Source organism: Sus scrofa, chromosome 10 (genome assembly GCF_000003025.6).
Source record: "Sus scrofa isolate TJ Tabasco breed Duroc chromosome 10, Sscrofa11.1, whole genome shotgun sequence".
Taxonomy (NCBI): domain Eukaryota; kingdom Metazoa; phylum Chordata; class Mammalia; order Artiodactyla; family Suidae; genus Sus; species Sus scrofa.
In genome coordinates this window covers 51984312-52003548 of record NC_010452.4, presented here as the reverse complement: position 1 = coordinate 52003548, position 19237 = coordinate 51984312, and the positions used below count along the sequence as shown (strand labels likewise).

At 41.0% G+C, this 19237-nt stretch overlaps 1 protein-coding gene across 4 annotated transcripts in view; it reads left to right on the top strand.

Moving 5' to 3' along the window:
- ARMC3 (armadillo repeat containing 3) overlaps nucleotides 1–19237 on the top strand; it is a 90501-nt gene that overhangs the window by 46523 nt on the left and 24741 nt on the right. For all 4 annotated transcript variants that reach the window (XM_013980262.2, XM_013980261.2, XM_005668154.2 and 1 more), the window contains exons 11-13: nucleotides 11892–12141; nucleotides 18005–18141; nucleotides 18992–19160. In XM_013980262.2, the coding sequence (XP_013835716.1) occupies nucleotides 11892–12141; nucleotides 18005–18141; nucleotides 18992–19160 (556 nt within the window). The remainder of the gene's footprint in view (nucleotides 1–11891; nucleotides 12142–18004; nucleotides 18142–18991; nucleotides 19161–19237) is intronic.

The following is a 19237-nucleotide window of genomic DNA, read 5'->3' as shown; positions in this document are numbered from 1 at the left end:
TTTTGATTGATTACTGGGACACTGCTGGCTTCCACAATACCAGACAAAAAACTCTTCTCTAGGGACTGTCCTGCCATCATATCACCTGTGGTCAGGACCACAACAAAGGAAATGAGGAACTGAGTAAGGAATACACCCCAAAGGGATGCCAGAAAGAGAGAATGCCCCCCAATTATAGGGACGTGCATTTTGGTTGCTTTCTGAACCTTTCAATGTGCTCATTATATATGGGATGAACTCTCATTCTGTATTATTGGTATTAATATTTCTCTTCATGAACACAGAAATAAAGCATTGACTTAATTATTCATGGGGTATTGTGCCTAAGAAAACCATGTGATACGTAAAGAAAAGAAAATTTTTTTTGGCCTGTGGTATGTGGAAGTTCCTGAACCAGGGATCAAATGCGTGCCACAGCAGTGACCTGAGCTGTTGCAGTGACAACATCAAATCCTCAACCTGCTGTGCCACAAGGGAACTCCAAGAAAATTCTTAAAATATATACCACATACAGAACTTCAAGAAAAGACAGCACTTCATTTTTTTCACAGTGACACAACTCCTTCCCACCCCATTAAACAGAGTTAGTGGAAGGTAATATACTTGTATATTTATTTTTACAAATATTTCTTTTAGTTTATTCTGTAGACTCAGGTATAGACTAAGAATTGCCTATATTTTTTTTTTTTGTCTTTTTAGGGCCGCACCTGTGGCAAATGGAGGTTCCCAGGCTAGGGGTCCAATCAGAGCTGTAGCCGCTGGCCTACAACACAGCCACAGCAACGCCAGCTCTCAAGTGAATGATGACAGTCATTTTGAAGGAGAAAAAAAACACGTCTCTTAAAGTTGGCAAAACACGGAAAAAGTCAGTTCTCCATCTCGGTTCCTCTAGAGGAAGGGATGGGATATATGCCTTGGAGGTTGCTAGAGATGTGAACCATCACCCTTTGCAAATAGACTAACGTCTGTTCTAGATCATATGTTTTGGCCAATGTGCACAGATTCACTTAGAATAAGTAATCTTGTCACTTACAATACTTTTTTCTTTATTAAAGAAACATTGACCATAGAAATAACCCACTGTAGATTTTCAACATTAAAATGCAGTCTTACAGAAAATTCCAATTCACAGTTATAGACATGATGTATGTGTTGGACTTGATAATGCTATAGTTGTGTGGTTATTGCCTTTGTTAGGGTTTTTACGGGGAAAATGTTTTGAGTTCCATTTTCCGTCGTCTAGTGGAGGAACTGTGTCTTCATACTGACCCCTAGTGGCAGATTAGAAAGAAGTTGGGGGAGGGGCAAAAAAGATAATGGATGGTTTGCTGTGTATTTTAGTGAAAATGCACATTAATTTGAAATACTCTTCAATGTGCCTAAATAATATTTTAAAACATTATTGAAAGATTGTGATCTGGAAAGCATTCCATTGCGGTTCTTTTAAAGGGATAATATTCTACTGCTAACTGTGTGTTAATAGACACTTGTCTTTGTTTCTTTTTAAGGTGAAATCATTTCAAAATATTTTGACACATTCATTGTCCCCGTGGCTGAATATCTGCTGTGCTATGTAACCATATAGTATAAATATCATACCCTTAAACGTCATAAACTAATCTTGTTAACGTACTTACCCTAGAGTTTCTGCTCTAGACTTTGTGTAATAGAAAAGATTATTTTGCTTAAAATTCTTACTTGTATCACTTTGTTGTCATATGCCTTGAACTAGAATGCTTGCAATATTAGAATCCTGCAAGACAACTTGAATTAATTTTATAACCTTTTAGAAAGTTCAGTTTTGTATTAAGGATGTTTCAAACATTTGTATGCAAGATGATACCTCAAAGAGCTCATTTAAAGTGTTCTTCACTATTTTAAAAGGCTCTGAAATTATTAGATAGAATAGATAGGAAGTATCTTCATGGTAAACCTAAATATTATTCTTGTCTTTTTTTTTCCCCCACTGTATTTATTTATTTATTTATTGGTATAGTGCTTTTTTATGATTTTTATTTTTTTATTATAGTTGATTTACCATGTTCTGTCAGTTTCTACTGTACAGCAAAGTGACCCAGTCACACATATACATATTCTTTTTTCTCACATTTTCCTCCATCGTGTTCCATCACAAGTGACCAGATATGGTTCCCTGCGCTATACAGCAGGATCTTACTGTATTCTTGTCTTATTTCCATCCAAGCTTACTTAGTGGATTCTTTCTATGTCTACCCCTTAGCACCTAGATTCCTTCTTTCCTAACTATGCTGGGAGATGCCTCTGATCCGAAGGAATATGTAGAATGAAAAGCTGGATTTTGCAATAAAACAAGTTGATTCCATATCCCCGTTTTGTGACGGCTGATGCCTAGTTCACCTTCACAAATGGTTTGAATTTTATTAGAGCTGCCAGCTTTGTGAGGCTCGGTGAATCCCATGAAATGTTCAGTTACAAAGTTATCTATGCTGCTTTTATATACCTAAAGAGCAGAGACTGACATTTGTATAACTTTATTTCCTGGTACCTCTTTCAGGTTTAATTTGCAACGTTACTGATTTTAAAAGATGAAATTATCAGACAGTGTGGCTATCTTTATATGTGATTTTTCTCTCTCTTTCGAAGTGAGGCAGTACTTAAAACTGACATAAATTCCACGAATACTCCTCCTTGACTTTTTATATTTACCCTTTGCCATGATTTTTCTTCCACCTGAAAATGGTCTTTATTGCTCAATGATTACCTAAACAAAGAAACTCGGGTGTGATTCTTAAGGAAACTGCTTCAGCTCTAGCCATGTAGGGGTTGGCGATTTGACCACCTAGCTGAAAGATTACCTGAGAATGAAAATTTTATACACATATGTAAATTTACAAACAGGATCCTCTTTTCCCCTGATCCAAGAAATGGAGACGGGATACAGGAAAATCTCTGCCCTTGCGGCTCACTGAGTGTGCAGGATGATAATGGGAAGATGGTGATGACAGTGATGATGATGATATAGTGGTGACGGTAGTGATGCTGATGGCGATGGCGGTAACAGCTAAGTGCTTCAAGTGGAAGGTATCATTAAATCCTTGAAGCAGCCCTCTGGGGTCTGGCGTATTATCGACATGGGCATTCTGCAGATGAGGAAACAGAGGCACAGTCCCTGCTGACGGTCACGGTGGCGGGATGGACACTTCGCACCCAGGCAGTCCGCCATGCATATCCAGAGGGGTGCCCAGGGTTTTACACTCTCTGCCTCCTGCTCACTATCTTCCTGACTTTGAACTTCCAATCTTCCCACTAAAATGTTTCCCTTTGCTTTGTGGTCTCTGGATTCCTCCAGACTGGAATGACCAGGGAGCCTTGAGCTCCAATAGGCACCTTTGGAGGAGTTTCCATCCCTTCCTTTCCTTCCTCCCTCCTTCCACCTTTCTCCCAGGTTCCTTTCCTTGTTTTCCCTCCTCTTCCCCCTCCTCCTATAAAGAGAATAAGAAATCGAGGGGGGGAAATGTATCCAACCGTTAGTAAGAATGTCTCACTGTGCTATATGTCTAAATAATCTGCCTCATTTCTCATTCCCTGAGGAATGATGAAGTGAACCAAATAGATGCTGGCTTTTTTTTTTTTTTTCCTAAAAAATGCTGTTCTTTTTAAAGCTTAAGAGATTGATCATTGTAAAAAAGATAGTGGACTAAAAGATCACCATGATTTTAATCCTGTGTCTGCTATTGACTCGCTTTGTGAGCAGGTTTTACGCTAAGTTTTATCTTTCTTCACTATAAAACGAAAAATAAGTGAATCTAGATAATCACGTTTTGTGTGTGTGTCTAAGATTACCCTCCATCCAGTATCAGAGGGAGTCTGAAACACAGCTTCCACTTTACCATTTTTATCATTTTATCCCAAAGACTAAGGAAGTTATGAGCTATGAATTCCGGTTTCCTTTGTAATTATTTCACCATTACTTGGGTGTTCTTTATGAGCTAGGCACTGTTCTAGACTCTAGGGATATTGTAGGGAACATGACAATGGTTCCAAGAAACCATTTTCATGAAACTTACAGTTTAGACAGAGATGGACAATTCACAGAGTAATTTTATGAAGGTGATTTCAGAAGCAGTAACATAAAGATTACATAAAATAGCGCAATATCATAGAGAGGGGCATGCATGACACCAGGGCTGTGAAAAGGGCCGTAGGAATGACACAGAGCTCATCAAAGAAGGTCTCTCTGAAGAAGCGACATTAGAGCTGATGAGACAAGGCACCAGGAGGAGGAAGGACCAGGAGGGGGTTTATGCACCATCCCACTAGAGATTGCAGCGTCCTTCTTATTTAGTTAAGAAAATCAACAACATGGTAGCTCTAATTACTTTGGGATTGTGGCCCTTGTCATATCCAGATATGTAAATAGACTGATTTCCACGCTAAACAGAAACATTTGGTAACTGCTGAAGCCATTTATTATGAATGTTCTAACACCTTGACCATTATTCCTATTTTATCAGGAGACAAGTCAGCCATGTAAAATTGAAGACAGTTGTTCTTCCCTGATGGCAGCTAGTTAATTATTGGCAGGCACTCCAGCTTTCTGAAACAGAAGGTGGCATGTATGGAAGTGAAGTATCGTGACTGAACAGATAGGTCAATAAGGATTCCATGTCACTTGTAAGAAAATTACATTTGATTTCCCTGCACTTTGATTGACTGCCTCGTAATTGGTAACAAAAACCTGCACGCTCTCTGTGGAGGCGAAGGGCTGGCATGTACTCATCTCTGAACAACTAGCAGTTTTCTCTTGAAAAATCATGATGTCACAGCAACTGTAGCATAAAAGCACATCCTAAAAGTCCCCCAATCCTACCTGCTAGGGTACATTGATATGATGGAAACAATTCAGTTTCACATACTTTAAGAAGTTTTTTTGAATTTTTTTCTTATTTTGCTATAGGGTGCAAAACTCGCTACATTTGTATCTGTGGCTGGATTTCACCTTAATTATAACGTTGCTTTACACTCCCCATTTAAAGTTTTTTGCCTGTAGTTAATTGTGATTCTCTCCCTTACTGTGGATAAGCTTCTTTAACATTTCTTCCAAAGGCGACAATGCTCTTGGCTACTTTTGTCAACCCTTGGGTTCAGCCAGAGTTGGCAGGGGCACATTTATTAGTCTTCTGCAGCTGTGGGGCTGCTGTGGGGTGATAGTCATTTGGGGCTCAGAAACTGATCAATTTAACCCACACCCTCAACTTCTCGGATCATTACCTTTGTTGAAAAAACCGTCTGGGATGAGAGGCAGGAATCCTGTTCACAGTATTCCAAATCTGGCTGTGATAACCCGAAGACCTGTTTATCATCACGGCTGGCATCCACTCCCCCTCACACCTGCATAAGCTTGCTGGGAGTCCGTGAGGCTTAAACGTGCCAGCTCCAAGTCACTGAGGCACATGCTCCTCTCCTCGCCACTCCCAGCGTGTCTGTCACCAGTATGTCTTCCTTGGTGTGACAAACCTCCCGGAGACATATGAAAAGTCGTGCTGGTGGGAATGGTTGTAATCACTGTTAACAAACAAGGTTCTGATTGCCAATATTACCATCTGTTCCATCGGGTTCCACATATTACTCTGTATGTGGGCTCTGTTAAACAGATTTTCTGGACGGCCCAAGGTCACCCTTGATTCACGTAACCAGCCTTTGCAGATGGGTTAAATGTGAGCCTCCAAACAGCAGCAAGGATCAAAACCTGAGAGGGACCAAATCATGTCCTCTGATGACACACCCCAAATGAACAGCCAGTGGTGTCTACAAAGACAGGGTATGCACATCCCCCCAATACATGAAAGGAGTGGACCCCCTAAGATTTCATCTAAAGTGCAAGATTTCATCTATTAAACTTCATATAAAAATGACTTCACTGTGTCATGAGAAGCATGAGGGTGAGGAGGGGCTAAGCTGATTCAAGAGCAGCTGCAAGTGATATCAACAGAGAGCCCAGTTTTGTTGGGTCCTATCCTTTCTTGCAAAACTGAGATTTTTAAAACTCTCGGTTTTGCAAGAAGAGATAGGACCCTTCTTGCAAAGCTGAGCTGAGTACTTTTCCCTCTCCCCTTCTCGACACCAGCAGAGGTTTTCATCACTCTCCTGGAGCTGATTCAAGTCAATTAAAATATATTGATCTTCTCAGCACCAGGGATATAAAGAAGACTCACAGGCTGCCTCTGAGAAGGAGGTACCAAACATAGACATAGCAGAGAGTAGGGAATGGTTACTAAGGAAGAGGCAGTGGTGACTCCATGGAAAAAGGGATGGGTGAGCTGGTTTTGCAGGGTGAGCTCGAGAGTTCCTCAGGGAAGGGTGTTTGGGGGCAAAGGGAGCATGAGTGCAAAGGCGCATGGACATGAAGTAGCGTGGTATCTTCAGGGAGGCAGAAGCAGACATGATTCCACAGTTGCATTTTTCTTTCACAATGTTCTTAGTACCCACACTTAAGTGCTTTTACACTGTGGGCATTGGGGACTTAATATGAAAGACTTTGTGCTGATTTCCTTTCCATAACAGGTGCTGTAAAGTAATATTTCAAGATTGTTATCATTCTCTTGACTGTGAACATTTGTGCCAAAACCTCATGTTTTAAAACAAAAAGAAATGTACATATTTAGCAAGTGAATGCTCTGAGCTCATGTGAAAAAGAAACCTAACCTAGTTTAGGGGTCAAGAAATGCTTCCTTGAGGAAGAGACATTTGTGCCAAACTTGGCAAAACGAATGGGAATTATCGGGGGGATGAGACCTCAGGGAGTGGGGCCGGCATATGGGACCACCCTGAGGTGAGACGGAGCCTGGACTATGGCAGGTTGCCAGAAGGGCCTAGAATACAGCCAGCAATGGGAAGAGGTTGCATGGGCGGGTGAGGGAGGCCGGGTCAGCTCACGCTCAGCCTCAGAGGCCATGTGAGAAATGGGGGCTTTACCCTGAGCAATGGGAAACCTCGGAAGCTTTAAGTAGGGGAAACACAGGATTATGTTTATTGTTTTAAAAAAAATCACTCTAGCTGTAAGATGGAGAAAGGACTGGAGGGGCGGAGGGTACACCTGTTAGGAGAGTACTTCTATCAATCCATGAGAGAGGGCGTTGGATTGGATTCAGTGGGAGAAATGGAGAAAAGGGAGAGATGTGAGAAATGGGGAGGAGGGAAAGGGGACTGGGTAATAGACTGGCTACACACGACATGTCAAACTTCGCTTCTGTTTACATATATCGAATGATATAAACAGATGTTTGTAGACATTCCCATACTTGGTTTTTGGTTTGGTTAGTTGTTTTTTGTTGTTTTTTTTTTTTTTCCAATTTACATTTTTAGCTCTTAACTTGATTAAACTCCAATCAGATAGAGACTAATGACAGTAAATATCAGAAAATAGCTTCAGACTGTTGTGATGACATATGGCCCTGTCATTCTGGATTTTGTAACAATGCAGTCTGACTTCTGTCCTACTCATTTGGATGATGCTGTACCATCTAGGAGACTAAAATGTGGCTTTAAAAAATGACAGGTTTCATTCAGCTCACGTACATGTTAGACACAGGGAAAAATAAGACAGCATATCTTGGGTTTGAAAGACACAAAATTAATTTTTTTTAAAGTAAAAATTCTGCACTCTATTTCTGTAACTGAAATTATGTGTTTTTAAGTAAACGGAATAGCTTCTTGATATTTCACATCCTAGTTTAATCTGCTATGCTTTTTACACTTAGGGCCACACATAGCAAATTATGGGCAGATATGTATATATAACATTCGTTGCTCTCCCAGCTGTGCACATATTATTTGTCTTTCAGTGCCTTCAGTTATGCTCAATTTATTTAAAGGTACATTCCACTGTGTACTAGGATCTTTGTTTTTTTTTGTTTTTCAAACAGCTAAGTTTTTATGTACTTCCCTTTACTGCCTCCATAAAGAGCAAAGAAAAAGCAAAAGGTAGTGTAAAAATGAACCAGGGCCAGACATGCCTTCATCCAGGAGAAAGGAGGAGGCAAAATCCAAGCAGAAAGGCTGTGACCAGAGGTATGTCTCATGAAAATTCTTGTGTCACAAGGAACCAGGTTGATTTTATTTTTTTTTTACATAAACTAGAAAAACTAAAATGAGAGTATCATCCTATGTACTTACTTAAGTTTTCCCTAAACTCCCTGATAACAAACAAAAGACAAAGCCTTTGAGAATTTACTGGTAGGCATTCATTTATCTAAAACACTCTGGCTTCTATCACAGATGCCACTGAAATACCTCCATGGTTGCTCTTTCTTTGCTCTCCAAGTTGTTGTTGTTGTTGTTTTACTTTTTAGGGCCACACCTGTGGCATATGGAAGTTCCCAGGCTAGGGGTCAAATTGGAGCTGCAGCTGCCAGCCTATGCCACTGCGACAGCCACACCAGATCCAAGCTGCATCCACGAGCTATGCCACAGCTTGTGGCAATGCCAGATCGGACCCTTAACCCACCGAGTGGGGCCAGGGATCGAATCCACGTCCTCATGGATACTAGTCGGGTTTGTTACCACTAAGCCACAGTGGGAACTCCCAAGGTATATTTATAATGATTAAAAATCACAGAGTAGAATGGTTGGGTGTATATGTGTAACTGAATCACTTTGTTGTACAGCAGAAATAATCACGACATCGTAAATCAAATCTACCTCAATAAAACTTTAAAAAGTAAAAAAAAAATCAGGGAGTTCTGGTCATGGCCCAGCAGAAATGAATCCGACCAGGAACCATGAGGTTTCGGGTTCCATCCCTGGCCTCGCTCAGTGGGTTAAGGATCTGGCATTGCTGTGAGCTGTGATGTAGGTCGCAGACGTTGCTCAGTTCTGGCGTTGCTGTGGCTGTGGTGTAAGCCAGTAGCTGTAGCTCTGATTAGACCCCTAGCCTGGGAACTTCCATATGCTGAGGGTGTGGCCCTAAAAAGGACAAAAAGACCAAAAAAATTTTTTTAAATCAGAGTATTTGATTTAAGGAACTGATTGCATTAAGTGCATGAAAAATAAGTCAAAGAAAAAAATTTTGAGACGGTCTAAGCCTGTATTAGTTAATTAGAATATATGCATATTTTAAAATCCTTGCTGGCAGTTTTTTTTTTTTTAATGATTTTTATTTTTTCCATCATAGCTGGTTTACAAGTGTTCTGTCAGTTTTCTACTACACAGCAAGGTCACACATGCATGTATACGTTCTTTTTCTCATATTATCATGCTCCATCATAAGTGACTAGATATAATTCCCAGTGCTATACAGCAGGATCTCATTGCTTATCCATTCCAAAGGCAATAGTTTGTATCAACCCCAAATTTCCAGTCCATCCCACTCCTTCCTCCTCCTCCTCCCCTTTGGCAACCACAAGTCTGTTCTCCAGCTGGCAGTTTTTTTAATTTCAATGTTTCAACTATAAGTTGAATAGGAGAAGTTTCTGATTCACTAATATTATTAGAGCCCCCAAATTTTCCCTTATTCATAAAATCAAAGGACCACCATGTCAATTAATAATAGGAAAGAGATGTAAATGTGAAATTGCCTTAAGAGTGTTTATTTTATCCTCTGGGAAAGGAAATTATATGCTGTCCTTCGGACTGTCATAGTGAGATGCAGAGATCCTTCTCAATATTTTTCTTGGACTTCCTGCCAAAGTTTGGTCACATATCATCTAACCAAATTTTAGCCTTAAAGGAGTTCCCATTGTGGCTCAGTGGTTTACAAACCTTACTAGGATTCTTGAGGATGTGTGTTCGATCCTTGGCCTTGCTCAAGCGGGTCAAGGGTCCGGCATTGCCATGAGCTGTGGTGTAGGTTGCAGACTCGGCTCAGATCCCACATTGCTGTGGCTGTGATGTAGGCCGGCAGCTGTAGCTCCAGTTCAACCCCTAGCCTGGGAACTTCCATATGCCTCAGGTGTGGCCCTAAAAAGCCAAAAAAAAAAGATGTAGTTTTACGGGATGCCTTCCCAGAGAGCTTCCCAAGAGCTAGTGGAAGGGAAACACAAACTGAGCACTGACTTGACTTTGGTGTATCAGGATGGTGTGTTTTCTGGATCCATTTATATAAACCAGGGAGGCACCTTCAAGGTCAATACCAAGGAACCCTTCATTCTCCAGAGCTGCTGCCTCTAGTCATTCCTTCCTGACCAATCCCTGCTGTTCAGTCTCCTTCCTGATCAATCCCTGCTGTTCAGTCTTTCACCTGGAGCTGCATTCTAGCGCCTGCATTTGTATTCTGCTCTCTGATGAACAGTGGTGATAACCTCTGTTCTTGACATTGTCAGTTCTCCTTCACAACCAACACATTTAAGTGACAGAACCAAATTCAACTGAACTCATCAGAATACAGGGTGATGGGAAAAACCATAGAGCCTCACTTTTTTTTTTTCACTTTTGCTTATTGATATGATCCTAAACGAAGAAAAAAATGTGGAAAAGAGATGTTATTGGAGTCACAAGTGTATTTTTACTATCTTGATTACCTCTGTACCCCTGATGACTTAAATGGATTTTGGGGGAGTTCCTGTCGTGGCACAGCAGAGACAAATCTGACTAGGAACCATGAGGTTTCGGGTTCAGTCCCTGGCCTCGCTCAGAGGGTTAAGGATCTGGTATTGCCATGAACTATGGTGTAGGTCGCAGACGCAGCTTGGATCTGGGATTGCTGTGGCTGTGGGTAGGCTGGAAGCTACAGCTTCAATTCGACCCCAAGCCTGGGAACTTCCATGTGCTGTAGGTGTGGCCCTAAAAAGACGAAAGACAAAAAAAAATTAAAATAAAAAATAAATGAATTTTTAACATAATTTGGGGTCTTCCTTTAAAACCAGGATGCTCTATATATCTTATTGCTTTGGAATATCTCTCATTTAAAGGATTTCCAAACATTAAAGAAAATAATTAAATCATTTTCCTCTCATTAAATGATCTCTCTCTCTCTCTTTTTTTTTTTTTTTTGGCCACACCCACAGCATACAGAAGTTCCCAGGCCAGGGCTCAATACAGTAGCCACCCGAGCTGAAGCAGTGACAACACCAGGTCCTTAACCCACCAAGCCACAGAGGAACTCTGAATCTCTTTTTTTATTTTTACTATTTTATGAGGTTTTTTTATTACAAAGCAAGTAATAACTATAGAAGCAAGCACTATAGAAAGTATGGTGTTTTCAAAGGAGGTTTAGGATTTCTAATTGTGAGAATATGTTAACCAAATTCAACTGAACTGAACTGTTAATGGATGACTGTAGTCTTTTTATACCAGAAATAGGAATTTTAACAACTGAATATGCCTGCATTGCTAAAATTATTTTTGTCAATATCATGACTTTGATCTTTGATGTTTAATTTGTAAAAGCAGTATTCACCTCCAAAATGATTTGCTGCCTTCAAATATGTTAACATCTGCCTATCATTAATAGCCTCATTTAAAAAGGAAGACAAGCTAAAGAAGTTTAACTTAAATTCCCATGCTTACTCATTCCTCCTTCCTATTAAGGCTTCCTATCTATAGCCTTGTTTTTCTATTGGTTAGGACTGTTTTAATAGACCTTCTTTGAATAAATTTCCCCAGTCTTATAAGCATCATTGAGGTAAAAAATGAACAGCTGTCATAGGCTTTCTAAGAGGCAGTCATGCATTTTTCTATAACCAAATGCTACAGACATAGGAAAAGGATTATTTAAATTCATTCATACCTGACATTTTCCCCCAGACTCCATTTAAATCCCTAGTGCCTCTATTCTGGGTTCATCACCTGGATAAATTAATTTATTTCTAAAATTGTACTTATGCACTCGTTTGTTTTATAAGCTTAGTTGTACACTCCACAGATCATTTCTTGAACCGGGGTGAAGGGCATTCAATTCTCCTTGGTTGACCCAGTGCCGCTGCAGAAGGTGATGGCATCGATGCCTTAATCAACACCCTGTCCAGCAAACGAGACGGCGCGATTGCCAACGCAGCCACGGTGTTGACCAACATGGCAGTGCAGGAGCCTCTGCGTCTAAACATCCAGAGCCACAACATCATGCACGCCCTGCTCAGCCCGCTACATTCTTCCAACACACTCGTGCAAAGCAAAGCTGCGCTCACTGTGGCTGCGACCGCCTGCGATGTGGAGGCCCGGATGGAGGTGAGAGTTTTCATTACATCCCCTCTCCTTTTCTTCTGTCGGTGCATTAATTTGAAACATTTTGAAGTGTTTGAAACCACCCATCATTTAAGTCCCTCAAAATTGGTGCAACATATTGGAAAACAAATTGGCATCATCCAGCAAAGAAGATGAGCATATCCTCTAGGCCGGCAGTTCTGTTCCCAGGTATGTACCTCTGTGCACCAGGAAGCATTGTTTATAATATCTTAATGGCTGGAAACAAACCTATTGTCCAGTGGTTAAGACAATGGATTCATAAATGGGTGATATATTTATAAAATAGATTTTGCATCAGTGAAATGAATGCACTACAGCTATGGACACTAACAGCAATCTCAACCAGCATAATGCTAAGCAAAGTCAAGTTCACAAGAAAACAGATGTATGGTTCTATTTATGAAACATTCAAAAATAATCAAAGCTAAGCAATATGCTGAGCATGTATACATATAAGTTAAAACTATAAAGATAATTAAGAGAATGATGACCCTGAATTCAAGACAGTGGTTGTCTCTTGGGGGATCAAGGGGTTTATGTGATTGAAGAGAGGAATACAGGGGTTCATGGTGATTGAAATATGCCATTTCTTAAGCTGAGTGGACAAACAGGTGTGCCTTTTCCTATGATGCTTGAAATTACACACATGAGTTACACAGACTCTTCTGTTTCTCTTATATTTCAAATATTTAAAACATGGAATTGCATTTTTTATAAGTCCTTTATATAAAAATGTATTTGGTCCTATTCATAAAGAATATAAACCTATATATGTTCCTTTTTCTCCTTCTGTGGCTGTGGCATAGGCCACAATTTGATGCCTAGCCTGGGAACCGCCATATGCCACAGGTACAGCCCTAAAAAAAAGACACACGCACACAAAGAATATAAACCTACAAATGTACCTTTTCCTCTTGCTTTTTTTCCTGTTTGGTTGTCATTTGTCATTCATTCGAACAGCCTAGGACTCTGTTCCTCTCTCTCATAACAATAGTGAGCACTTACTATGCACCAGCCACTGTGCTAAGCACTTTACATGCATTTAAGCTTCACTTGAAATAGGTATGTTTGTCACCAATTCAAAAAGATACATGCACCTCAATGTTCATACCATCATAATTTACAATAACCAAGATATGGACCTCAATGCCTATCAATGGATGAATGGATAAAGAAGATGAAAGGAGATACATATATACATATATATCCATATGATATATATATCCATATATATATCACAATGAAGTACTACCCAGCCATAAAAAGAATGAATTTCTGCCATTTGCAACAATGTGGTTGGACCTAGAGGATGTTATGCTTAGTGAAATCAGTCAGACAGAGAAAGACAAATACTGTTATCATTTATAGGTGGAATTTAAAAAATAAAACAAATGGATGACTATAACAAAACAGAAATAGTCACGGATATAAAGAACAAACAGGGAGTTCCCGTCGTGGCGCAGTGGTTAACCAATCCGACTAGGAACCTTGAGGTTGCAGGTTCGGTCCCTGCCCTTGCTCAGTGGGTTAACGATCCGGCGTGCCGTGAGCTGTGGTGTAGGTTGCAGACGCGGCTCGGATCCTGTGTTGCTGTGGCTGTGGTATAGGCCGGTGGCTACAGCTCCGATTCAACCCCTGGCCTGGGAACCTCCATATGCCGTGGGCGCGGCCCAAGAAATAGCAACAACAACAACAACAAAAGACAAAAAAAAAAAAAAAACAAAAAAAAGAACAAACAAACTCCCAGTGGGGAGAGGGAAGAAGGGAGGGGCAGTAAGAGGTACAGACCACTATGCATAAAGTAGCAACAAGGATATACTGTACTGCATAGGGAAATAATAGCCATTATTTTGTAATAACTTTAGAGTATGATCTATAAAAATATTGAATCACTATGTTGCACACCTGAAACTCATGGAATTAAACCAATGCCATGTAATATTTAAGCCAATTATACTTCAATTAAAAAAAAAGAAACAGGTATAATTGTAATCCCCATTTTAAAGATGAGGAAAATGAGGCTTAAGGAAATAACCTGCTCAAAGCACAGTTGGTAGGTTGGGTAATCAGGGCTGTGAGAACACACCTTTCTGAGGCCAGAGTCCATGCTTTCACACTGTGCTGTCTGCTCAGACAACTAACAAATCTCATCTTCTCTCAGCCATCTTTTACATCCCCCTTCTTTGCTGCCATTGATTTGGTTCATTTGTATTCATCCATTAAGGTAGTAAGATAGTCACCAAGTATTTGCTTACCATCTACCATGTGCCAGGCACTATATTAGGCAGCAGCAACACAGGGAGGAACAACAGTGTCTTGGTCGTGCCTCCCTGTGGCTTTCCGAGTAATCCTTCTGCTTCCCGGAATACTGCAGCTGGCTCTCCAGGTCTCCCTCCCCCCCCACCCCCTCCTACTCCCCGGACTGCCTCCAGACCAGTTTTTCAAATACATGACCCTCATCACATCATTGCAGGTCCCCGGGGGTGCGCCACTGCCCCACGGGAAATGCTAAGCTGCTTAGTGTGTGACGCGGGGCTTGCAGTGACGCTCCCGTACTGCTTAAGTCTGCCCTCTCTTCCCAGGCGTACTCCACACTCCAGAAATACCCTACGATGTGTAGTTCCGTCAGCATGCTCTGTCCTCTTGTTTATGCCTCCTTGATGTCTCTGTTCGGAAAGCTAGTCTCACTCTGGTCTGCCCAATAAACGCCTGATTCTCCTTCAAAACCCAGCGCAGCCATCCCATCCTCCATGAGGCCTCTCTTCAGTCCTCAAACATGGACTCAAACACCCTCTTCTGTGCTCCCACCACCCACTCCACGGGCCTCCCTTGTCCTCTGCCTTGCATTAGTTTCTGTATGAAAGACCCCAAGCTCCTTGAGCTGTAGAGAAGGGAACTGAGGTTCTTTGTCCCTGCATCCATGTCATTGGTATACACTTGGCACACAGCATATGCTTAATAAACAGTTGTTGAGTCAATGAGGGAACGAATGCATGGGGGAGTGAGTGAGGAAATGAATAAATAATTTAGATCTTTGCCAAAAGAACACACGGAGTCAGACTACTATAGTATATTATCCTCAGAAAACGTCCTTATTATCCTTATATTATTCTCAGAAATAAGGATGTTCAGGAAAACATCCTTCAAGTAAACTTTCAAAGCTGCCCAAGATATGTGTGCTAACATACGATCCCTGTCCGAGACCCCCTGTTTGAGAAGAAAATGACTAGAAGTGGATTGTGTCCCCCAAGGCCTCCTGTCTTGAGATACAACACAGAGAGACCGGCAGAGTATTCTTTTTTCCTCTAGGCTCGGATTATACGTATTACATTTCAGACAGAGAGACAAGAGTGCTGTCAAATCCCTTTTTTTCCCCTTGACTGCAATAATTTTATACATGAGTAATTTCTTCTAATAATGTAATTAATGTAGTTGTGCCTGATTCTCTTCTTGTTCTTGTTCTTTTCTTTTTCAGTCCTTGCAGACATGTGCAGTGAGAGCAAAAGGGGTCTCTTTCTAGGGAATTGCCTCAGCATCGCTTTGGCCACACTGCTGACTTGGCAGCAGTGTCCGGTGACATGGGTGGCCCTTGGCTGCACTGGTTCCTCCTGGCCCACCTTGGAGACTGTGTCAGTTTCCTACTGCTGCCCAGACAAATTACCACAACCCAGTGGTTGTAGTAAAGCTGTACAAATGTACTCATCTCGCAGTTTGGGAGGGCAGAAGTCTGAAAATGGGTCTTATGGGTTAAAGTCTGGATAGCAAAAGAGCTGTGATCCTTCTGGAGACTTGAGGGGAACACCTGTTTCCTGGCTCTTTCTCGCTTTCACTGTCAGCCTGCTTTTCCTTGGTTGTGACTCCTTCTGCCACCTTCACAGCAGATTCCTCCAACCTCTGTTTCCACAAGTCTTTCTCTTATCTCCCTCTTATAAGAACCCCTGTAATTAAATTGGACTCCCCTGATCATCCAGGACACTCTCCCCATCCCCAAGTTCTTAACCACATCAGACAAATTCCTCCCAGGGACAAGGGTGTATCTGGGGGATCTTTGTTCTGTCCACCACAGGGCCAAATGGACATGCAGTGTTGAGGAGCAGAGTGGATGAACCTGGACGTCCCACCTGCAAGTGGAGTAAGAACAGGCTCTTTGCCCCTTTCCTGTCCGGTGTAAAATTGCAGGGTCCTGTCTTAATTACTTTATTGTGGCCTCTTTTTTAAAAAATTATTTTATTGAAGTACAGTTAATTTTACAGGTTTTTTTGGCCGCCCTGAGGCATCTGGAGTTCCCATGCCAGGGATCAGATCAGAGCCACAGTTGCAACTCATGCCACAGTTGTGGCAATGCCAGATCCTTTAACCTGCTGCATCAGGATAGGGACACCACTGATCCATTGTGCCACAGTGGAAACTCCTACAACGTTGTTTTGATTTCTGCTCTATAGCTGAGTGATTCAGTTAGACATATATGTCCATTCTTTTTCACATTCTTTTCCATTATGGTTTATCACAGGATATTAAAATATAGTTCCCTGTGCTATACAGTAGGAGCTTGTTGTTTATCCATCTATATACAATAGTTTGCATCTGTTAATCCCAAAGTCCCAATACATCCCTCCCCCTCTCCCCTCCCTTTTGGCAATCACAAGTCTGTCCTCTGTCTGTGAGTCTGTTTCATAGATATATTGATTTCTGTTATATTTCAGATTCCACATATAAGTGATATCATATGGCTTTTGTCCTTCTCTTTCTACCTTGTTTCACTGAATATGAGAATCTCTAGCTGCATACATGTTGCTGCAAATGGCATTAATTTTTTTATGGCTGAGTAATATTCCACTGTATATATGTACCACATCCTCCTTATGCATTCCTCTGTTTATGGACCTTAAGGTTGTGTCCATGTCCTGGCTACTGCAAACAGTGCTGCTGTGAACACTGGGGTGCAGCTATCTTTTTGAATTATAGTTTTTTCCAGATATATGCCCATAGTTGGACTGCTGGATCATATGGCAACTCTTTTTTTAGTTTTTTGATGAACCTTGATACTGTTTTCCATAATGGGTGCACCAATTCACATTCCCATCAACAGTATAGGAGTGTTTCCTCTTCTCCACACCCTCTCTAGCATTTGTTATTTCTAGCCTTATTAATGATAGCCCTTCTGACCCGTGTGAGGTGGTACCTCATTGTACTTTTGATTTGCATTTCTCTAATAATCAGCAATGCGGAGCATCTTTTCATGTCCCTCTTGGCCATCGGTATGCCATCTTTGGAAAAACATCTATATAAGCCTTCTGCCCATTTTTTGATTGGGTTGGTTTTTATTTGTTATTAAGTTGTATGAACTATTTGTATATTCTGTAAATTAAGCCTTTGTTGGTTGCATCATTTGCAAATATTTTCTCCTTGTCTATCTGTTGTCTTTTCATTTTGTATATGCTTTTCTTTGCTGTGCAAAAGCTTTTAAGTTTGATTAGGTCCCATTTGTTTATTCTTACTTTTATTTCTGTTGCCTTGGGCACTGACCTAAGAAAACACTGGTACAATTTAGGTCCAAGAATGTTTTGCCTGTGCGCTCTTCTGGAGGTTTTATGCTGTCATGTCTTACATTTAAGTCTTTAAGCACTGTGGCCTCTTGACTTTGAACAGAAAACTGGGCTCTGGTCTGTAAGGTTTTTGCAATTGATTCTTTTCCCCTGAATTTAATACACCTAAACATGGACACATCCTAAAATATTTTTACATAGTCAAAACTTTCCAACGGTCAAATAGTGAAATTTCTTTTTTGGCATAAATGTTTATGTTCTGTAGTTTTAATGTGTAAAACTTTGGTTTTTCCTTCTAGTTGAGAAACTCAGGCGGACTGGAGCCGCTGGTAGAGCTCCTGCGTTCCAAGAACGATGAGGTCAGAAGGCACGCAAGCTGGGCCATGATGGTCTGTGCAGGTGACGAGCCCATGGCCACTGAGTTATGCAGGCTTGGGTGAGTGGAGTGGTCTCAGGTATCTGGCCCAGATGGAGAAAAAGAAGCACACTCATGCTCTTCAGGCCTGTGGAAGCTCAAGTAGAGTGTACACACCTACTCTGAAGCTGCAGAGTGTTCAGAAGCTCTGTAGGTCGCAGCTGAGGCCTTTCTCTTGAAGGGACAGCCTGGGGAAGCGGGCCCCTCCCCTCTGCCTCCCACTGGAGAGCTCCTTCACCGTTTGGGGCAAACCATCTTCAGCATTTCCTTTTCCACTTTTCCACCTTGATAAATTCTTCTCACACTTTCCTCTGCTTTCTTTGCTAATAATCACAAGCCTGCCTGTCTCTCGGTGTTCAGCGCTAAAATAAAATGGGCAAGCCATGACTACCGTCTCTGTTTTTCTCCCCCTACAAACATTTCCACTAGAAATATGCACTTAACCAACCCCACCAAATTGGTTCTCCTTACCAACAGCCTATGAGTCAGCTGCCTTTAGCATATCAGCCAGTAGGGATTCCAGTTCCACAAACAGGTTTTCCCTATTTCTAACCATTTTTATTCTTTGTACATGTCACCTGGTTAGCTGAAAAAACTGGAGTCCAATCCTAATTTTGCTTTATATAAGGATGTTTTCTTCTCAAAGTGACCTTTCCAACTGTTTGAATATGAATTACTACATGGCATATATGTTCTCACAAAAGGACTGATTTGTCATCATAATTCTGTCAGGAATGGTTTATCTAAAAGGGTGGGATGGTTTTGAACTTTCTCTCAATTCTTCATTCAGGATCTTAGTGAGGGATGTAGATGAGAACTTAATGTTGGATTATTTCTATGAGGCAAATAATGTTTTCGCTTTTATTGACAGGGCTTTAGATATCCTTGAAGAAATTAATCTATCAGTAAGCCGAAAAAATAAATTCAGTGAGGCAGCTTATAACAAATTGCTCAACAACCACCTGTCTCTGAAATATAGCCAGACCGGCTATTTGTCATCAAGTAACATAATTAGCGATGGATTCTATGATTATGGTCGGGTAAGTGGCAGCACTAATTTGTGTTTTAGTATGTGTGATCATTTCTTCTTTAACCATGATACCATTACACTGCAGTT